Here is a 19348-nt window from a genome sequence, read left to right as displayed (position 1 = left end):
CATTATTTTTTGTTAATTTCGTTAAAAGTTGTTTCATATTGAAGAGATTAGTTACTCATTATCTGAAATAACGTATCGCACTGTCTGTCAATGATTCATAAATATTTTATCAGTGTATTTTGTAGTTTTCTTTTAAAAGTGGTCACAAGTGACGTAATTTTGTTCTCGTGTTTAGTTGTTTATTTTGCCGTTGCTGAAGTCAGATTGACGTTACTAATAGAACTGCTAGGAATTTGGTCAACTTCCGTACGCGATGCTGGTCTAGAATTAGTTGGTGGGGTTTCCAATGCTATCGATCGAGGTGGTGTCTTTAAACACCTTGTATAGGGAGGCAACAGGAAGGCAATACCCAAATCTCTCCATTTTAGTCCAAAATATTAGGGCGCAGCAATACTCGTAAGAACTCCTTATGTTTGCACTAAGCTTTTGCATATTTACTACTCCTTCTCATCAGATAAAGAATGTCGCAGCGTTGTGGACATCGCTTTTATTATTGATTCTTCTGGCAGTATTGGGAGAAGCAACTGGCAGCGAATGAAACGATTTCTTAAAGCACTGGTCAGCAAACTGGACGTTAGCGACTCTGGTACACATATAGCAGCCGTGGCGTACAGTGGCAATCCGGAAGTAGTGATGAGGTTCAGTAATTTTCAGGGTGTCGACCAGGTTAACCGATTGTTTGATGAAATGCGTTGGCAGCGTGGCTTTACCTACACAGACAAAGCACTTCTTCTTGCAGACAGAGACCTTTTCCAGACCACTAACGGGATGAGACCAGCCGTGCCGAAGGTAAGTCAGAGCCTCGTTAGTCTACATGATGTATCGTCCCCCCCTTCGCGCCCAACCCCGCCTGCCACCCAATATCTATTCACTCTTAGATGGAGAAAAGCACTTCAAAGTTAGAATGCAACAGAACTACTCTGGGAAGTCCCAATAAAATAACCATTAAACCACCATTAGGCCACTGCACTCTTTAAGTGGTTACTATATTAATGCCTGGCCACTTTTGATGGGCTCAAATACTATCAACAAATGTTCGCCAGCAGTGTTTTAAAATGTCACGAGCAGACAACTTCTTTGTGTCATTTTTAAGGACTTTAAGGTCGATCTACGGTTTTCGCACGTAAGTTTAAAACATGCCAAGTTGTCTTGAATTATACTTTTATCCTAGAAAACATCATTCATTGGAACTACAAATTCATTTCCATTCATTCAGTCATTCATTCATTCATTCATTCATTCATTCTTTCTTTCATTCATTCATTCATTCATTCATTCAGTCAGTCAGTCAGTCAGTCAGTCAGTCAAAACGCGAATCCTGCTTTTTTAAGCGGTTTTCGCCACATCTACCGCTCATTTGCCATTCGTGTCAAGCACTGCTGACAAAATCAAACCGTTATGTCGTTGATGAATTTTGGCAGTTGGCCTTTGTGATCACAGACGGGAAGCAAACCACAACAGGAAACTACACCAGACTTTCGGAAGCCTCCCAAGGAATTAAAAACAAGGGGATCACTGTGTATGTTCTTGGTGTTGGCAATGGAGTAGATCGAGCAGAGCTGGAGGAGATCGCATCCAGGTCAGACTACGTCAGTGTAACTCCATCATTTCAAGATCTCCTATCCATCTCTTCGGGGATAAGACAGCTATTTTGTGCCGGTGAGTGTTTGCATGCACGACATGAATACCCGGGGGAGATTCTTATACAAAAAGGAGAGCGGTGCTTGACGTGCAGTTTTGGTACCTCTTAGTGTGTTTAGTCTAAAAAGGTCCACAGCAGAAGTGTTTGCGGTACCTTTTAGGGTATTGAGCCGAAAATATGACAGGAGACAATGTGTTGTTTTAGAATTGGTACCTCTTAGGGGTGAAGAACATTTTATACCACGCCCACAAAACAGTATCTTGGTAGCTCTTAGGAGTTCTTTTCAAAATTTCCGACGAGCACCCCCGTCCTTTATATGTGGGAGATTTCCCGTGAATATTACTGCAGTCAACTAGTGGGTGATACTGTTCGACCAGTCTCTTTTTACCAAGAAATCGTTTGACGTCAGTGCATTTTAGTATTTATAGTACGATTGCAGTAACAGTTTGCCATCTATTTCGACAGTTCCAACGCAAGCACCCATAGTGACAACACCTCCAGGTATTTACTTCCACTGTTCTTGATCTAATTTTGTTTAACAGGGATAAGGGGTGCGGCAAAGGTTAATCATGTATTATATTTTTCTCAGACCCATGCGTTACGGATGGCTGCCGTGCTCCATACAATATCGGTTGCCGTGTAGTGAACAAAACAGCACAGTGTATTTGCCCTACATGTCCTAACGTACGTAGGCCTGTGTGTGCATCGGATGGTGTACAAGACCTCAGCGAGTGTCATCTGAAGCAACAGGCTTGTGGGATGGATATTGCTGTCACTGTTGCAAAGCAGGCACCGTGTGGTACGTCTGTTATCCATTGTCCATTGTGGACCATTGTTATTTTGTAATAAACATCTTTAGGGATGTTGGGATGACGAAGTGGCGAGGTCCTTCTCCTGGCGTCATATATGGATTGATTTTGTTTTGTTGGTACTTCGGAGGCCCATTTTTTTTTTTTTTTTTTTTTTTCATCCACAAAAAAACAATGTTTCTAACTTCCAACTCAATTGCGAATCCGAGGACAACAGCTTTGTTAGGTGTGAGACTGTTATGTGCTACTGCTATCTGTTTAACAAATTGACGTCTATCTTGTTATTAATCATGAATTTCGTCATAACATTGTCAAAGTAGTTGTGGATCCGTACACTACTTTGACAATGTTATGAATTGTCAATAACAGGACAGACGCATGAAAAACAGACGTCAATTTGGTTTTTTTTTTTACAATAACAAATTGTCAATTTGCCCGCTTTCGCTCGACGCGTCAATATCGCATAGATTATAAATTCTTGCGTGTGTCCGCTTATTGACAATTAAAACTAGCCAATCAACGCGCGAAAATTTCTGCAGTTATTGTAAAATGTGTTATTGTTACTGTTAGTTTTATTGTATTGACATTGTTATTTGTTGTTCTTGTTATTACCCTTGGCAATTTCACGAGTTCAAAGGTAAACCAAAGTCTTAAATTTTTCAGAAAAAGAATGCAGCACCGTTGTGGATATCGCCTTCGTCGTTGATTCATCCGGAAGTATTGGTCGCAGCAATTGGGAAAGAGTAAAACGGTTTCTCAAATCCTTGGTCAGCAAATTGGACGTTAGTCCTTCCGCAACGCACTTAGCTGTTATATCATACAGTACCAATCCCAAGGTAGAGCTGCGATTTAATGGCCTTCAAAATACCGACGAGGTCAATCGAAAGTTTGACGATATGCTTTGGCAGCGTGGCTTTACCTACACGGATAAAGCTCTCCAGCTTGCGGACAGAGATCTGTTCCAGATTTCAAACGGGATGAGATCAAGCGTGCCAAAGGTAGTAAGCCTCTATGATAATTGCTATAGTGTTTGGTCCTAGAACGTTTATTTACTTACTTGTAAAACTTTCTGGTTTATTATGTCATGAGAATGCTCGGAATCGATCTTCTGACCTTCCGCTTTAATGGCGTTTTGTGTAGCTCGCCCTCGTCATCACAGACGGAAAGCAAACAACAACATCATCTTACACTAGACTTTCAGTGGCCTCGCAAGGAATGAAAACTAAAGGAGTTACCGTATATGCTATCGGAGTGGGTGCTGGAGCTGATCGAGCAGAGCTGGCAGAGATTGCTTCCGGATCAAAATACGTTTACACTTCAACCTCATTCAAAGATCTTCAGAACATCGCGCCAACAATAAGAAAGCGTCTGTGCCAAAGTAAGCTGTTTAGTTTGCAACGTTTTATGACAACTGCGGTTTTATTTTCACTCAAGTGATTACCCCGATTTTTTTTCCTTCTGTTGTTACTTCCAATTGTGAGATTGGATCAGTTAACTGTCTCTGCATCTTTAAAGGTTGACACCGTTAGAGACTCGTTGAAGCAAATCGAGTACTTATGACAAAGGGCTCACGATCAAGCTGGCATGACTACTTAATATTCACTTCCTTATACAATCTCCAGTTTAGTATGTCGTTTTGTTTTGTTGTAAACGAAGCTAAACAGTTTCCTTGCTAAGGTTATCCGGCTCTTTCCTTTCATTTTCAATGACCTAAAAATTGGTTTTAATCAAGATTTTCCGTTTTATTTTCAGCACCTACCCAAGCACCACAAGTATCGACACCCATGAAGCCAGGTAATTTAGTGAGCCTGATTTCCGATAGCAGCTTTACCTGAATTTCAATACACCTTGCTTGATACTATTGATGTAGCTTTTGTACACTTTGCAGATCTTTGTGAGACTCGAGGCTGCAGTGCTCCATACAACATCGGTTGCCGAGTAGTGGACAGCCAACCGCAATGTATTTGTCCCACTTGTCCCAACATACGCAGGCCAGTTTGTGCATCGGATGATGTGCAGGATCTGAGCGAGTGTCATCTGAAGCAACAGGCTTGTCTGGGAAACATACCTGTCACTGTAGTGAAGCAGGGACAATGCGGTGTGTATTTCGATTGATTCTATTATCCATGTTCATATCTACGTACTTCAAGCAATTATAGTAAGTTATAACACCTTATGGTGACAACATCGAAAAAGAAGTAATAATTATTGTTAAAAAAATCTTGGTCCATTTGGTAATTATGTCAACTGAATTTCGTTAACAGAAGGAGTTCACTTTGCTCATCTCGGAGAAAACGACCCTTCATTTCCTAGTCGACCTTAGCTTAAAGGAAATCTCGCCACGTTGTGTATGTGCAAACGATCGTAGGCACACGACTGACACGACAAATTATGCGAAGCTAAGATACGTAATGCAATGCAATCCAAGCTCTGCGTATTTGTCAGGGATTTGGATTGTTTGTGGCTTTTTCAAGGCCTTCAGGTCAGGTATTACTTTCTTACTATTTTTCTAACTGACAATAGCCTGCTGATTTGTTGAAAACAGATAAGGAATGCCGCCCCGTCCTGGATATTGCTTTTATTGTCGACTCATCTGGAAGTATTGGACGCAGCAACTGGGAGAGAGTGAAGCGATTCGTCAAAGCATTAATAAGCAAACTTGACGTCAGGAACTCTGGCACACGCGTGGCAGCTATAGCATACAGTACCAATCCCGAAGTGGTGACCAGATTTAGAAGCTATCAGGGGACGGACCATGTTAATCGACTGATTGACACGATGCGGTTTCAGCGTGGCTTCACCTACACGGATAAAGCACTTTTACTTGCAGACAGAGATCTGTTTCAAAGATCCAACGGGATGAGATCAAACGTGCCAAAGGTATAGTTTATGTAAGGAAACTGTTGTTTAAATTAGTCGGCCTCTTCTATTCACCTGTGTTTGAAGGAGTTGGAAAACGGTGTTTTTAGTAGTTTCTCCGTTCTGCTGACTAAAATGTTGTGGCCATTTATTAACCGTAACCAAGTGAAAAGTCATGATCAACCCGGTACTTACCTAAAATGTGTTTTGGCAACTCACCTTTCGCCAAGTCCTCTTTTATAAGTAATTTTCCGCGATTAGATTCAATTGAGCTTCCTACTCATAGCAATTGTTATACATTTCCTGTCCACTTGTAATTTATATCCCAGAATTTGTCTCATTTTATTTTAGAATTTGTCTCATACAATGTATGATTACTAGAGAACGTCACTTTGACATTGGATTGATGGCTTCAATCTGGTCGTTGTAAAAGAACGCTCGCAAGATCTGAGAATCAGAGTTGAGTGTAATTAGTTGTAGCTGGTCGAAATCAGTTGGACAAGACGTGTGCCAGTGCTCGACCTAACAGAGTGGTTGAGTAAGCTAGCAAGCTAATTTCAAACTTCAACAATGTTAAGAAACGCCTATTTAACAAGATGGTATTTTATCTAGTTGGCCTTTGTGATCACAGACGGTAAGCAGACAACAACACAAGCGTACACGAAACTTTCGGAGGCTTCAAGAGGAATGAAAAATAAAGGGGTCACAGTGTATGCTGTTGGCGTTGGTAGTGGGGCAGATACTGCAGAGCTGGAAGAGATTGCCTCCGGGTCAAAGTACGTGTACACATCAGCATCATTCAGAGATCTGCAGAACATCACTCCAAAAATAAGAAAGCGCTTGTGTGGAGGTAACTTATGGATAAACATAAGATGTAGAAATGCGGCACAGAGTGTCTTTGGCACGTCATAACAATTACTGGCCTTTAAAACGTCAGTTTCTCCCAAAGGCAATTCGACGAGCTATTACTAAAAGCTAACGATACTTTTATACTGATTTTTGAAGTAACAACTGTACAGCCTCTAAGTTGTGTTAAATTCATTTTCGCTCTATCAAAGACGGCACCCGAAACTGTATCTAAAAGAACCTTTAGTGTTCATTATATTATAGAGCGATGAGACATTAATTTTTCCTAACAAGTGTTTTCTTTAGCAGCAGTTCCTACCCGAACAACGACAGTCACCCCAGCTCCTACAACGCCAGGTAACTGAGCTGATTTATTTTCCCGTACCACCTCGAATTTCACTGCGTAGCTTTTTGCTATAGACGACAGTTGATGTAGTCTGTACATCTTTATGCGTTGTTTTTACTTCCTTGTAGATCCTTGTGTCGCGCCAGGATGCGATGCTCCGTACAACATCGGATGTCGGGTAGTTGACAATAAACCACAGTGTATTTGTCCTTCTTGTTCCAATACCCTGAGGCCTGTTTGTGCATCGGATGATGTACAGGACCTGAGCGAATGTCACTTGAAACGCCAAGCTTGTCAAGGAAACATTACTGCTACTGTTGCAAAGCAGGGACCATGCGGTACGTTTTTTAATAACATAACGGTATTTGCAATGTTGATTTTACCTCTTGTATTCTGATACCTCTAGTGTATGATAAGCGCTGCTTCAAATAGCCATCCACCGTAACATTTTTACCTTCCTCGTTATTTTTCTTACAGTAACATTAACACTAGGCTTTCCTCCTTCTAAATGTAAAGGATACTGGAAAATGCTGTTTCAATATCCTTTTTATCAGATAAAGAATGTCGTGCCGTTGTGGATATCGCTTTTATAATTGATTCATCTGGAAGTATTGGTCGCACCAATTGGGAAAAAATGAAACGATTCCTTAAAGCGTTGGTCAGCAAGCTTGATGTGAGCCCTTCTGCCACACACATAGCAGCTGTCTCATACAGTACCAATCCGGAGGTGGTGTTAAGATTCAGTGGGTTTCAGGGCACTGTCCAGGTTAACCAGCTACTAGACAGAATGCGTTTTCAGCGTGGCTTTACCTACACAGACAAAGCGCTCCTTCTCGCAGACAGAATCCTGTTTCAAACGTCAACCGGAATGAGATTAAGCGTACCAAAGGTAAGTGGGCTGAAGTTTTTGGCTGGGGAAAAAAAAAACTCAAATAGGGGATCATGGAGATCCTTAATTGTTAAGGGGGAGTAGAGTTGAAAGCATATTGCGACGATTCGGAAAAATTCTTCCATTATCTATTTAAAGGCTCCTTTTTACAGACAATGTTCGGCGCAATTTTTGTGGCGATTTTACTGCCAATTTTTGCCGCGTCGAGGTCTGCAACTCTAAATCGCGCACGAAAAAGAGCGATTAATGCAACTCAGTCGTAATTTCAGTGTGATGATTCCTGAGGTTTCGAAGTTATTCAGGACAAAACAGTACAAGCCTACTTTGGCTTCTGTTCATTTTATCACGTTTCAAAGAAATATCGCGTTCAGTGTACAATAAAATTGCAGTTGCTTGCAGGGCCTGCGCGACAAAGCTTGCCTCTAAAATTACCATTGCCAATGGGCCTTGAAATTTCAAGGAGTTTTAAAATACCTCAATAGACTTCCAGTGGGAGATACTAAGCAGTGTTCTATCTTCTAATGCTATTTATTTGTCAGTAGAGAGGTGTAAGAAATGTGATGTTACGAAAGTCAAACATTTTCAGACACTCTTGCCCACTTTTGCACTCTGCAAAACGCAGCATCCATGAATGAATCCTTGATATGCATAATCTTCCGATTGAACTACGTTCGTCTTTTTTGATAATACCTTGTATAGTTCGCCATTGTGATCACAGATGGAAAACAGACAACGACACTGCCTTACACGAGACTTTCAGAAGCTTCGCGAGGAATAAAAAATAAAGGCATTACTGTCTACGCTCTTGGAGTTGGCAGTGGAGCCGATCGAGCAGAGCTGGAGGAGATCGCTTCTGGGTCAGAGTACGTTTTCACATCTTCGTCATTTAGTGATCTCCAGAACATCGCTCCAAGAATTACAAAGCGATTCTGTGCCGGTAAAAGTGCGGATCATATTCGTTTCCATCTGATTCTTTTTAGATCAGCTGCCTGTTCTTGATACTGGAGTATTTAAGAGATTTCAGTTATCCTTTTCACCTTTTTTCCAACAGTACCAACACAAACGACTACAACAGCCCCGACGCCTACAAGCACAGGTATTTTGCCTAAGTTTCTTGTAAAAAAAAAATCATCTCCATTTTGATTCAAATTGTAAAAAGGACGAATGATAAACCAAACTTTGTTATTGGACTTTTTCAGATCCATGTGTCACTCAAGGCTGCCGTGCTCCATACAATATCGGCTGCCAAGTAGTGGACAACAAAGCACAGTGTATTTGTCCTTCTTGTTCCAATATTCCAAGGCCTGTTTGTGCAACGGATGGTGTTCAGGACCTAAGCGAGTGTCATATGAGACGACAAGCTTGTCAAGGAGATATAACGGTTGCTGTTGCAAAGCAGGGACCATGTGGTATGTTGACCATTCATTAATTTATAGAAATTTATGCCTTGGTTTTCCTAGCTCGGATATGTTAAATTCATATCTTTTCTTAAATAACAATATATCGTACAAATAAGTGTACAAATAAGTTTTATCTTTCAATTATTAATTTAAAAATAAGTTTCTATTTGACTTTCAAGAAATAAAACATGAACAGGAAACTTTTATTATTTTGTCTTCCTTTTTGATCAGATAAAGAATGTAGCACGGTTGTGGATATCGCTTTTGTCGTTGATTCATCTGGATCTATTGGTCGCACCAATTGGGAAAGAATGAAACGATTTCTGAAAACATTAGTCAGCAGACTTGACGTCAGCCCATCCGCCACACACATAGCAGCTATAGCATACAGTAACAGTCCTGAGGTAGTCATGAGGTTTAATGGTATTCAGGGTACAAACCAGGTTAATCAGTTGCTTGACAGGATGCGTTATCAGCGTGGCTTCACCTACACGGACAAAGCACTCCTTCTTGCGGACAGTGATCTATTTCAGTCTTCCACCGGAATGAGATCCAATGTGCCCAAGGTAAGTAGGTTTCCCATCCGAGTGCGATTGCAATACCAAAATTTGTCGCCTAATGACCGACGGTATTAAGACACACTAGACATGAAAATAATGCTTCCAGTGTTGCGATCGGAGACAGACATTTTCTCAAGTTTTTGTAATCCAATCTGCTGTTTTCTGCTGTTTTTTTACGTGGCTTCTGTCCACTTTTAGCAGCGTTGCTATTTCAAGATTCGTTAGCGCGAACAGTAACGGACCTTGAGATTGCAACTCTCATGATAGTGGACAGCAGCTGTCGACGATTCAGAACAGTAAACAACAGATCGGATTGCAAAACCTTTCAGGAAGCTACTACGACTTAATGTCTATATATGTTTTCATCTTGTGTATAAAATTTTGCGTCATTTTCGTATGGAATAAGAACTTAATAGGCTCTAAAATGGCACGTGTCATTCTTCCTTTTCCATATTGTGATTTCTAACGATCACCTTTTCTCACACTGCTTTTGTAGTTGGCCATTGTGATCACAGATGGGAAACAGACAACAACACTACCTTACACGAGACTTTCAGTAGCTTCACTAGGAATAAAAAATAAAGGCGTTACTGTGTATGCTCTTGGAGTTGGAAGTGGAGCAGATCGAGCCGAGCTGGAAGAGATTGCATCTGGGTCGGAGTACGTTTTCACGTCTTCGTCATTTAGTGATCTCCAGGACATCACTCCAAAAATTACAAAGCGATTCTGTGCCGGTAGGAGTACATATCATGCACATTTCCGTCTGATAATTTTCATATCGGTTGCCTGTTCTTCATACTAGAGTATTTTGGAATTTTCAGTAACATACATTTTGCTTTTATTCCTACAGTACCAAAACAAACAACAACAACAGCCCCGACGCCTACAACCACAGGTATTTTGCCTAAGTTTGTGAAAAAACCAAACAATCATCTCCATTTTGATTCAAATTGCAAAAAGGACGACTGATAAACCAAACTTTGTTATTGCACTTTTTCAGATGTATCTGTCACTCAAGGCTGCCGTGCTCCATACAATGTCGCTGCCAAGTAGTGGACAGCAAAGCACAGTGTATTTGTATTTGAAGTTTTTAGTAATATACGTTTTGCTTTTATTCCAACAGTGCCAACACAAACGACAACAACAGCCCCGACACCTACAACCACAGGTATTTGGCTAACGTTTGTTGTAAAAAAAAATGTCAGCGAAAATTTGCTTCAAATTGCACAAAGGACGAGTGATAAACCAAAATTTCTTCTTACACTTTTTCAGATCCATGTGTCACTCAAGGCTGCCGTGCTCCATACAATATTGGCTGCCAAGTAGTGGACAACAAAGCACAGTGTATTTGTCCTACCTGTTCCAATATTCCAAGGCCTGTTTGCGCAACGGATGGGGTACAGGACCTAACCGAATGTCATCTCAGACAACAAGCTTGTCAGGGAGATATAACGGTTGCTGTTGCAAAGCGGGGACCATGTGGTATGTTGACCATTCATCAATCTATGGTAACTTATTTCTTGGTTTTGCCAACTCGGGTATGTAATATTCATTACCGAGCTTAAAATTCACCATCTTTATTAACTTGTCACTTCATGAGCTATTTACATAATCAGATATTGTACTACAGAGTGCAATGAAAAAATACGTTTCTATTTGCCTTTCAAAGCGATCCTGTGCTGTTAAGAGCGCAGATCATACACGTTTCCGTGCAATAATTGTCAGATCGGTTGTCAGTTCTTAATATTGGATAATTGAGAAGTAAGAGGGAGTAAGTAAGACTTTATTAAAGTGACTCACTCTTAGTTAGCTACGTAGAAAGCTACTTTACATGTCTAATCACAACATATGTAAGAGAAAAAGACATGGCATGAAAACATGGCATGAAAACATTTATTATTATGTGTCCCTTTCTTGATCAGATAAAGAATGTCGCACCGTTATGGATATCGCTTTTGTCGTTGATTCATCTGGATCTATTGGTCGCACCAATTGGGAAAGAACGAAACGATTTCTGAAAGCATTGGTCAGCAGACTTGACGTCAGCCCATCCGCCACACACATAGCAACTATAGCATACAGTAACAGTCCTGAGGTAGTCATGAGGTTTAATGGTATTCAGGGTACAAACCAGGTTAATCAGTTGCTTGACAGGATGCGTTATCAGCGTGGCTTCACCTACACGGACAAAGCACTCCTTCTTGCGGACAGTGATCTATTTCAGTCTTCCACTGGAATGAGATTCAATGTACCCAAGGTGAGTAGTTTTCCTATCCGAGTCGAAATCCAAAATCAAAATTTATCTCCTCATCATTTTCTTTTTTGTTTTTAGAAATGTGACTAACAGTATTGAAACTTCATAAGTGTATGGTATTACCTTGTGCATAAAATGTTCCTTAATTTTCATATGAAATAAGAACTTTTAAACTTGGAACATGTCGTATAAATCAGTCTTATTTTCTCCAAGTTGTGACAGTCAGCCCTTTTCGTTCTGTTTGTGTAGTTGGCCATTGTGATTACAGATGGGAAACAGACAACAACACAATCTTACACGAGACTTTCAGTAGCTTCACGAGGAATAAAAAATAAAGGCGTTACTGTCTACGCTATTGGAGTTGGCAGTGGAGCCGATCGAGCAGAGCTGGAAGAGATTGCATCTGGGTCGGAGTACGTTTTCACATCTTCGTCTTTTAGTGATCTCCAAGACATCGCTCCAAGGATTACAAAGCGATTCTGTGCCGGTAAGAGTGCAAACCATGCACTTTTTCATGGGATAATTTTCAGATTGGTTGGCTGTTCTTGATACTGGAGTATTTAGGAGTTTGCAGTTATACGTTTTTGCTTTTATTCCAACAGTACCAACACAAACGACAACAACAGCCCCGACACCTACAACGACAGGTATTTTTATTACGTTTGTAAAAAAAACAAGGCAGCGAAATTTGCTTCAAATTGCACCAAGGACGAGTGATAAACCAAAATTTCTTTTGCACTCTTTCAGATCCATGTGTCACTCAAGGCTGCCGTGCTCCATACAATATCGGCTGCCAAGTAGTGGACAACAAAGCACAGTGTATTTGTCCTACCTGTTCTAATATTCCAAGGCCTGTTTGCGCAACCGATGGTGTACAGGAACTGAGCGAGTGTCATCTGAGACGACAAGCTTGTCAGAAAGATATAACGGTTGCTGTTGCAAAGCAGGGACCATGTGGTATGTTGACCATTCATTAATTTCTTCATTCATGATAACTTATTTCTTGGTTTTTCTAACTCGGGTATGTAATATTCATGACCTTTTACAATAATCATATATTGTACTAATCAGTAACGGATCTAGGGGAGGGGCCAGGGGCCCGGGTCACCCCCCTTATTTTGGGTAAAAAAGAAATACTTACAGAAGGAAGAAAAGCCGGCAGGGCAAGCAAAACAAAACCGCCGCCCCTCCCCTCCCCCCCCCCCCCCCGCCCCCCAACCCCTTAGCTCAAGGTCTGGATCCGCCACTGCTAATGCGTTTTATCCTACAGTCTTGAATGTGAAAGTACGTTTCTATTTTCCCTCCAAGCAATAAAACATGGCATGAAAACTTTCACTATTTTGTCTCCCTTTTTGATCAGATAAAGAATGTCGCACCGCTATGGATATTGCTTTTGTTGTTGATTCATCTGGATCTATTGGTCGCACCAATTGGGAAAGAATGAAACGATTTCTGAAAGCATTGGTCAGTAGACTTGACGTCCGCCCATCCGCCACACACATAGCAGTTATAGCATACAGTAACAGTCCTGAGGTAGTCATGAGGTTTAATGGTATTCAGGGTACAAACCAGGTTAATCAGTTGCTTGACGGGATGCGTTATCAGCGTGGCTTCACCTACACGGACAAAGCACTCCTTCTTGCGGACAGTGATCTATTTCAGTCTTCCACCGGAATGAGATTCAATGTACCCAAGGTAAGTGATTTTCCTATCCGAGTGGGAATCCCATATCAAAATTTCCTGCCTTGTCTTTAAAGTGACCAACAGTATTAATACACGATGAGTGCACTTGTTTTCATCTTGGGTTAAAATTTTGCTTCATTTTCTCATTGAATAAGAACTTAAAGGAGCTCAGTCACGGTTTGCATATTTTGAAAAGTTTCGCCTAAATTTTTCAAATTCGTCGTTTGCAATCCGTGTCAATCTTCGCCACCATTGACCATCCTTGTTCCTTTATGGTTTATTATTATCTCATTGATGTTTTTCTGTTTTAGTAAACTATTATTTTCAGGTTTCCTCCCATTTAAAGGAGATTTTGTGCGTGGCCAAAAAAAGGGGCAAAACACCGTGACTGAGCTCCTTTAATGAGCTCTAAACTTGTACGTGTCACGTCTCTTTTTCCATGTTGTGATTCTTGACAATCACCTTTTTTCGTACTGTTTGTGTAGTTGGCCATTGTGATTACAGATGGGAAACAGACAACAACACTGCCTTACACGAGACTTTCAGTAGCTTCACGAGGAATAAAAAATAAAGGCATTACTGTCTACGCTCTTGGAGTTGGCAGTGGAGCCGATCGAGCAGAACTTGAGGAGATTGCATCTGAGCCAAGCTACGTTTTCACATCTTCGTCATTTAGTGATCTCCAGGACATCGCTCCAAGAATTACAAAGCGATTCTGTACCGGTAAGAGTACATATCATGCACGTTTCCGTCTGATAATTTTTATATCTCTTGCCTTTTCTTGATAGTGGAGTATTTAGAAGTTTGCAGTTATACGTTTTTGCTTTTATTCCAACAGTACCGACACAAACGACAACAACAGCCCCGACACCTACAACCTCAGGTATTTTTGTTTACTTTTGTTTGAAAAACAAATGTGAGCGAAAATTTGCTTCAAATTGCACAAAGGACGAGTGATAAACGAAAACTTGCACTTTTTCAGATCCATGTGTCACTCAAGGCTGCCGTGCTCCATACAATATCGGCTGCCAAGTAGTGGACAACAAAGCACAGTGTATTTGTCCTACCTGTTCCAATATTCCTAGGCCTGTTTGCGCAACGGATGGTGTTCAAGACCTAAGCGAGTGTCATCTGAGACGGCAAGCTTGTCAGGGAGATATAACGGTTGCTGTTGCAAAGCAGGGACCATGTGGTATGTTGACCATTGATTTAAATTTGAGGCAACGTATGCCTTGGTTTTTCTAGGTCCGTATGTAATACAGTCGAACCCCGTATAAGCGACCACCCAAAATGCCAAGCCTAAGTGGTCGTATACGAGAGCTTAGACCATATTGGGTCAAATTTTTCCCTCATTAGAATATGGTAACTGCAGAGACTTACCCCATATTTTAAATGTGTTATTCATGTGAAAGTCGATTTCGAGAAAAAATACAACACTTTTCGTTCAGAAATTTCCGTCTCTTCTACTATTCAAGAATGCGATAATGTTACAACAATATTATTCAATTTCCGCTCTATTATCTGCCAAGTGGTCCTTTACGGGAGGTTAAAAACAAAAGAAAATTTCAAACTTTTAACTTTAAAAGTGGTCGCGGTCGCTTACGAGAGGTGGTCGTTGACAAGAGGTTCCAAGTATGGTGATTTGACTTGAAAACGTTTGGTGTTTTGGAAAACTGGTCGCTGACGAGAGGTGGTGGCGTACGAGAGTTCGAGGTGGTCGTAACCGGAGGTTCGACTGTATTCTTGACTCTTTTTAAATAGCAATATATCATACATTTGTAAGTTCGAAAATAAGTTTCTATATGCCTTCCAAGAAATTAAACATGAAATGAAAACATTCATTATTTTGTTTCCCATTTTTATCAGATAAAGAATGTCGCACCGTTATGGATATCGCTTTTGTTGTTGATTCATCTGGATCTATTGGTCGCACCAATTGGGAAAGAATGAAACGATTTCTGAAAGCATTGGTTAGCAGACTTGACGTCAGCCCATCCGCCACCCACATAGCAGCTATAGCATACAGTAACAGTCCTGAGGTAGTCATGAGGTTTAATGGTATTCAGGGTGCAAACCAGGTTAATCAGTTGCTTGACAGGATGCGTTATCAGCGTGGCTTCACTTACATAGACAAAGCACTCCTTCTTGCAGACAGTGATCTATTTCAGTTGTCCAACGGAATGAGATCCAATGTGCCCAAAGTAAGTAGGTTTCCTATCTGAGTGGAAATCCAAAATCAAAATTTCGCTCATCATTTTTATTCTTAAAAATGTGACTATCGGTATTCAAACATCTTGAGTGATGGTATTACCTTCTGCATAAATGTTCCTTCATTTTCGTATAGAATAAGAACTTAAAGAACTTGGGACGTGTCGTGTAAATCATTGTTATTTTCTCTAAGTTGGGATTTTTGACAATCAGAACTTTTCGTGATGTTTGTGTAGTTGGCCATTGTAATCACAGATGGGAAACAGACAACAACACTACCTTACACGAGACTTTCAGTAGCTTCACTAGGAATGAAAAATAAAGGCGTTACGGTGTATGCTCTTGGAGTTGGAAGTGGAGCCGATAAAGCAGAGTTGGAGGAGATCGCATCTGGGTCAGAGTACGTAATCACATCATCGTCATTTAGAGATCTCCAGAACATCGCTCCAAGGATAACAAGGCGATTTTGTCAAGGTAAAAATGCACGAAGTCGATTTTTGAGAGATACGTATACCAGTGTTGTAATGTTAATGCTACAATGTGATTGGCCTGGCTTCTCGCATATTATAAACCGGTAGATCATTTTGAAATGAGTGGTGAACGGAAAAACTGCCAAAGATACGTGACACTTGCAGTTACATAGCTTATAGGTTGATATTTTAACAAATTATCAAACAGTGTCATAAAAGTCTTTGAAGAAACAGACGTTTCGGGTCCATAACCCTTCTTCAGTGTTCAGAAAACTCCACGGGCCATAGTATTTGTAATGTACAGGTGCGTGGTGTGGCATTATGCGGTGGAACCAACCAATGGAAGCAGCGTGAAATGAAGATTATTTTCCGGCTAGGAACCGTTCAGCCCAACGGTCTTAATATAAATTTCAGCGTCCTTTGAATTGTGACGTGCCTCTTGCGCGCACTACTATTTTCAAGAAATTTGGCAAAAAAAAACAGTTCAGAAACCACGTGAATGATCTATCACAAAAAATCTGAATTATAGCATAGGGAAGTTTTAATAATACAGAACATGCAGTGAAAACGATTTACGACGAATTACGAAAATCGTCTGTGTCAAAATTTTATTAGAACAGTGTTGACGGAAGGGATTTAATGTCAGTTCGTAGTGGGCAAATTATTAAAAAAATCTATCGACTGGATTTTTTTTGAATAAACAAAAACCATTTTTAAGCCTTGTTTTTTTAACCAGCCCCGTTGCCATGGCAACAGCACACACCTTAGCAAAAATGTAAGAATAAACCCTTCTGAGGTTAACCTTGACTCTTGCAGAAAAACGGGTGCCAAAGCATAAATAGTTTAAAAGTAATGGTGAATTAGGCACAGGCACTTGAAAACTGTGTTCGGCCACCTTAAGAAGTATAAAGTTTTCTGGTTTTCTTCGGTCGTGAGTACAGACCTGCCTACGTTCGGTCTGAACTCATGACCTCGGTCAAGATTCTCCCATACAGACCGACTAAGCTCGGTTAATAAGAGCTAAATAATGCCCTGCTATAGCTAATCAGCGCGCGCGTTATATCGACTACAAACACAAGCCATATAATAACCATATAATGATACTTTACAATGTAGAAAAATAATTTAAATTCGTCCACCCAAAAATTCGATTTTTGCTCTCATTTTTCTTGTGTGCCAGTCGTAGAAACCGCAAGCTGCTAAGCATGTTATTGTAGGCTAATCAAAGGAAATCTCAAACTGAAGGGGTTATAAGGCAGAACAGCATTAAAGACGTAAAGTAAATCAAATAACACGTATTATAGCTGAAAGGAACGAGGATGGTGCATTCTGGGAAGATCCAAAAACTTATTAAGGGCAAAGAACTTGATAAATTTAGGCTAAGAATGTTCATATTCGTCATCTCCGACGTAATCCTTTAACGCTTTATCATTCTGATATTGCGAATACTCAGCGCTTGAATGCTAGGTTTAATATTTTGCGTGTGTCGTTGTCTTTATTCACAGATTCAACACCAACAACGAAAGTAACAAAGACACAAGCACCAACCACAACACCAGTCACTCCTGGTATTTTACAACAAGACGTAGTTTGTTGTGTTATCAAAAATTATTGTACTGGAATTTCTTTTATGCAGTTGTGCAGCACATAATCATTCAAATATAATTTCGTATTTCATTTGTTGCAGATCGTTGTGAGACCCTGGGCTGTCGTGCTCCATACAATGTCGGATGTCGTGTGGTGGACAATCAAGCCCAATGTATCTGTCCTACTTGTCCCAACATATCAAGGCCTGTTTGTGCATCAGATGACGTACAAGATCTGAGCGAGTGTCATCTGAGACGACAAGCTTGTCAAGGGGATATGGTTGTTTTTACTGCGAAGCGGGGCCCTTGTGGTAGGTCGATCCTTACTTTGATTGCAAAGTTAGATTCTTGACAAATCCGTGCCGCATGGATTATTTTATTTCTGGTTACAGTTTTGTCCTCTGCGTTTTTGTTTTCTTCCCTCCTTTTTCGGTGGGTGGGGAGGGGGGGGGCGGTACACGTAATTCTTAACCGTGAACAAGGTTATTTTACTAATAATAAGCGTTTTTTTAATTTTCAACCGTTTCAATTTGAAATCCATTGTTCTTTCAATGAGCAACATCAGATAGATGAAATCATGCAATTATAAGCCATGAAAATGTCACTCGCTTGAGCAAAACAGAGTCGTTTAATTTGCAAGTGTTCCCCAAGGTGATTGCCCGCTGACATTTCTTTTTTGTTTTTGGGAGGCTGAAATGTTGGGCTTCGTTCAGTAATATTTTTTTTTACAAAAGAGAAAACACGAAATAAAAATTTGAATTTATATTTAAAAAAGAAAAGCAATAAGAACTGGTCGGATAATGTTGAATCACATACTGGACCACATACTGTACATTACTTGTTATGATTTCTCATTTTGACAATCAAAACAGATGCGGATTGCAGTCCCCTCGTGGATATTGCTTTTATCATCGATTCATCTGGATCTATTGGGCGCACGAATTGGGAAAGAATGAAACGATTCATTAAAGCATTGGTCAGCAAACTTGATGTCAGCCCATCAGCTACGCATGTAGCAGCTGTAGCATACAGCACCAATCCTGTGGTTGTGATGAGGTTCACGGACGCGCAGGATACGGACGAGGTGAATAGATTGTTTGATGGAATGCTTTGGCAGCGTGGTTTTACTTACACGGACAAAGCCCTCCAGCTTGCAGACAGAGACCTGTTTCAGACTTCAAACGGCATGAGACCAAATGTAGCGAAGGTAAAGTTATTTGCAGCTAAGAAATTATATGGCCTATATAGTGGGTTAATGCATTCAATGATTGTTAAATGTTGTTTAAGCGGGTAAATATGCAGAGCCTAGCTTGTTTTATATCAGTCATAACCATCTTGTTACAAGTTTCAAAAAGACGAAGGTTTTGTTCATTTTTCAATACTTGCAAGCAGAGAATTCTATATCTGACACTAACTGACTAATTCTGGCTCTAACGAACTAACCCTACCTACATCCTGAAGTAGGTTTTTAAAAGCTCTCCGCGCTTTTGAGAGGATACTAAGACAATTTTCAATTTCTTGTTTACAGATAGCAATTGTCATCACAGATGGGAAGCAAACTAAAACTGGTGTATACACCAGCCTTGTTGTAGCGTCAGAAGGTATCAAGAACACGGGCGCTACAGTGTACGCTATTGGAGTTGGAAACGGAGTGGACAGGAATGAGCTAGAAGAGATTGCGTCGGATTCTGAGTACGTGTTTACATCGTCTTCATTCAGGGCACTACGGACCATTGCACCGCGGATCCGAACTGGAATATGTGAAGGTAACGGTAAATCTACGTAAGAAGGTTCCC

General features: G+C 40.5%; 1 protein-coding gene across 4 annotated transcripts in view; it reads left to right on the top strand.

The window, feature by feature from the left end:
- LOC145486575 (uncharacterized) overlaps positions 1 to 19348 on the top strand; it is a 56817-nt gene that overhangs the window by 19138 nt on the left and 18331 nt on the right. For 3 of the 4 annotated variants that reach the window (XM_081465264.1, XM_081465262.1, XM_081465265.1), the window contains 35 exons: positions 455 to 789; positions 1422 to 1659; positions 2108 to 2143; positions 2232 to 2441; positions 3115 to 3449; positions 3592 to 3829; positions 4204 to 4245; positions 4340 to 4549; positions 4997 to 5331; positions 5923 to 6160; positions 6463 to 6513; positions 6631 to 6840; positions 7057 to 7391; positions 8091 to 8328; positions 8443 to 8487; positions 8591 to 8800; positions 9023 to 9357; positions 9848 to 10085; positions 10202 to 10246; positions 10475 to 10519; positions 10624 to 10833; positions 11274 to 11608; positions 11855 to 12092; positions 12208 to 12252; positions 12353 to 12562; positions 12966 to 13300; positions 13774 to 14011; positions 14127 to 14171; positions 14271 to 14480; positions 15155 to 15489; positions 15733 to 15970; positions 17472 to 17534; positions 17654 to 17863; positions 18425 to 18759; positions 19081 to 19318. In XM_081465264.1, the coding sequence (XP_081321390.1) occupies positions 455 to 789; positions 1422 to 1659; positions 2108 to 2143; positions 2232 to 2441; positions 3115 to 3449; positions 3592 to 3829; positions 4204 to 4245; positions 4340 to 4549; positions 4997 to 5331; positions 5923 to 6160; positions 6463 to 6513; positions 6631 to 6840; positions 7057 to 7391; positions 8091 to 8328; positions 8443 to 8487; positions 8591 to 8800; positions 9023 to 9357; positions 9848 to 10085; positions 10202 to 10246; positions 10475 to 10519; positions 10624 to 10833; positions 11274 to 11608; positions 11855 to 12092; positions 12208 to 12252; positions 12353 to 12562; positions 12966 to 13300; positions 13774 to 14011; positions 14127 to 14171; positions 14271 to 14480; positions 15155 to 15489; positions 15733 to 15970; positions 17472 to 17534; positions 17654 to 17863; positions 18425 to 18759; positions 19081 to 19318 (7254 nt within the window). The remainder of the gene's footprint in view (positions 1 to 454; positions 790 to 1421; positions 1660 to 2107; positions 2144 to 2231; positions 2442 to 3114; positions 3450 to 3591; positions 3830 to 4203; positions 4246 to 4339; positions 4550 to 4996; positions 5332 to 5922; positions 6161 to 6462; positions 6514 to 6630; positions 6841 to 7056; positions 7392 to 8090; positions 8329 to 8442; positions 8488 to 8590; positions 8801 to 9022; positions 9358 to 9847; positions 10086 to 10201; positions 10247 to 10474; positions 10520 to 10623; positions 10834 to 11273; positions 11609 to 11854; positions 12093 to 12207; positions 12253 to 12352; positions 12563 to 12965; positions 13301 to 13773; positions 14012 to 14126; positions 14172 to 14270; positions 14481 to 15154; positions 15490 to 15732; positions 15971 to 17471; positions 17535 to 17653; positions 17864 to 18424; positions 18760 to 19080; positions 19319 to 19348) is intronic. The other variant, XM_081465263.1, reaches the window with a different exon arrangement.

Source organism: Orbicella franksi, chromosome 5, assembly GCF_964199315.1.
Source record: "Orbicella franksi chromosome 5, jaOrbFran1.1, whole genome shotgun sequence".
Taxonomy (NCBI): Eukaryota; Metazoa; Cnidaria; class Anthozoa; order Scleractinia; family Merulinidae; genus Orbicella; species Orbicella franksi.
This window is presented reverse-complemented; position numbering and strand designations above follow the sequence as displayed.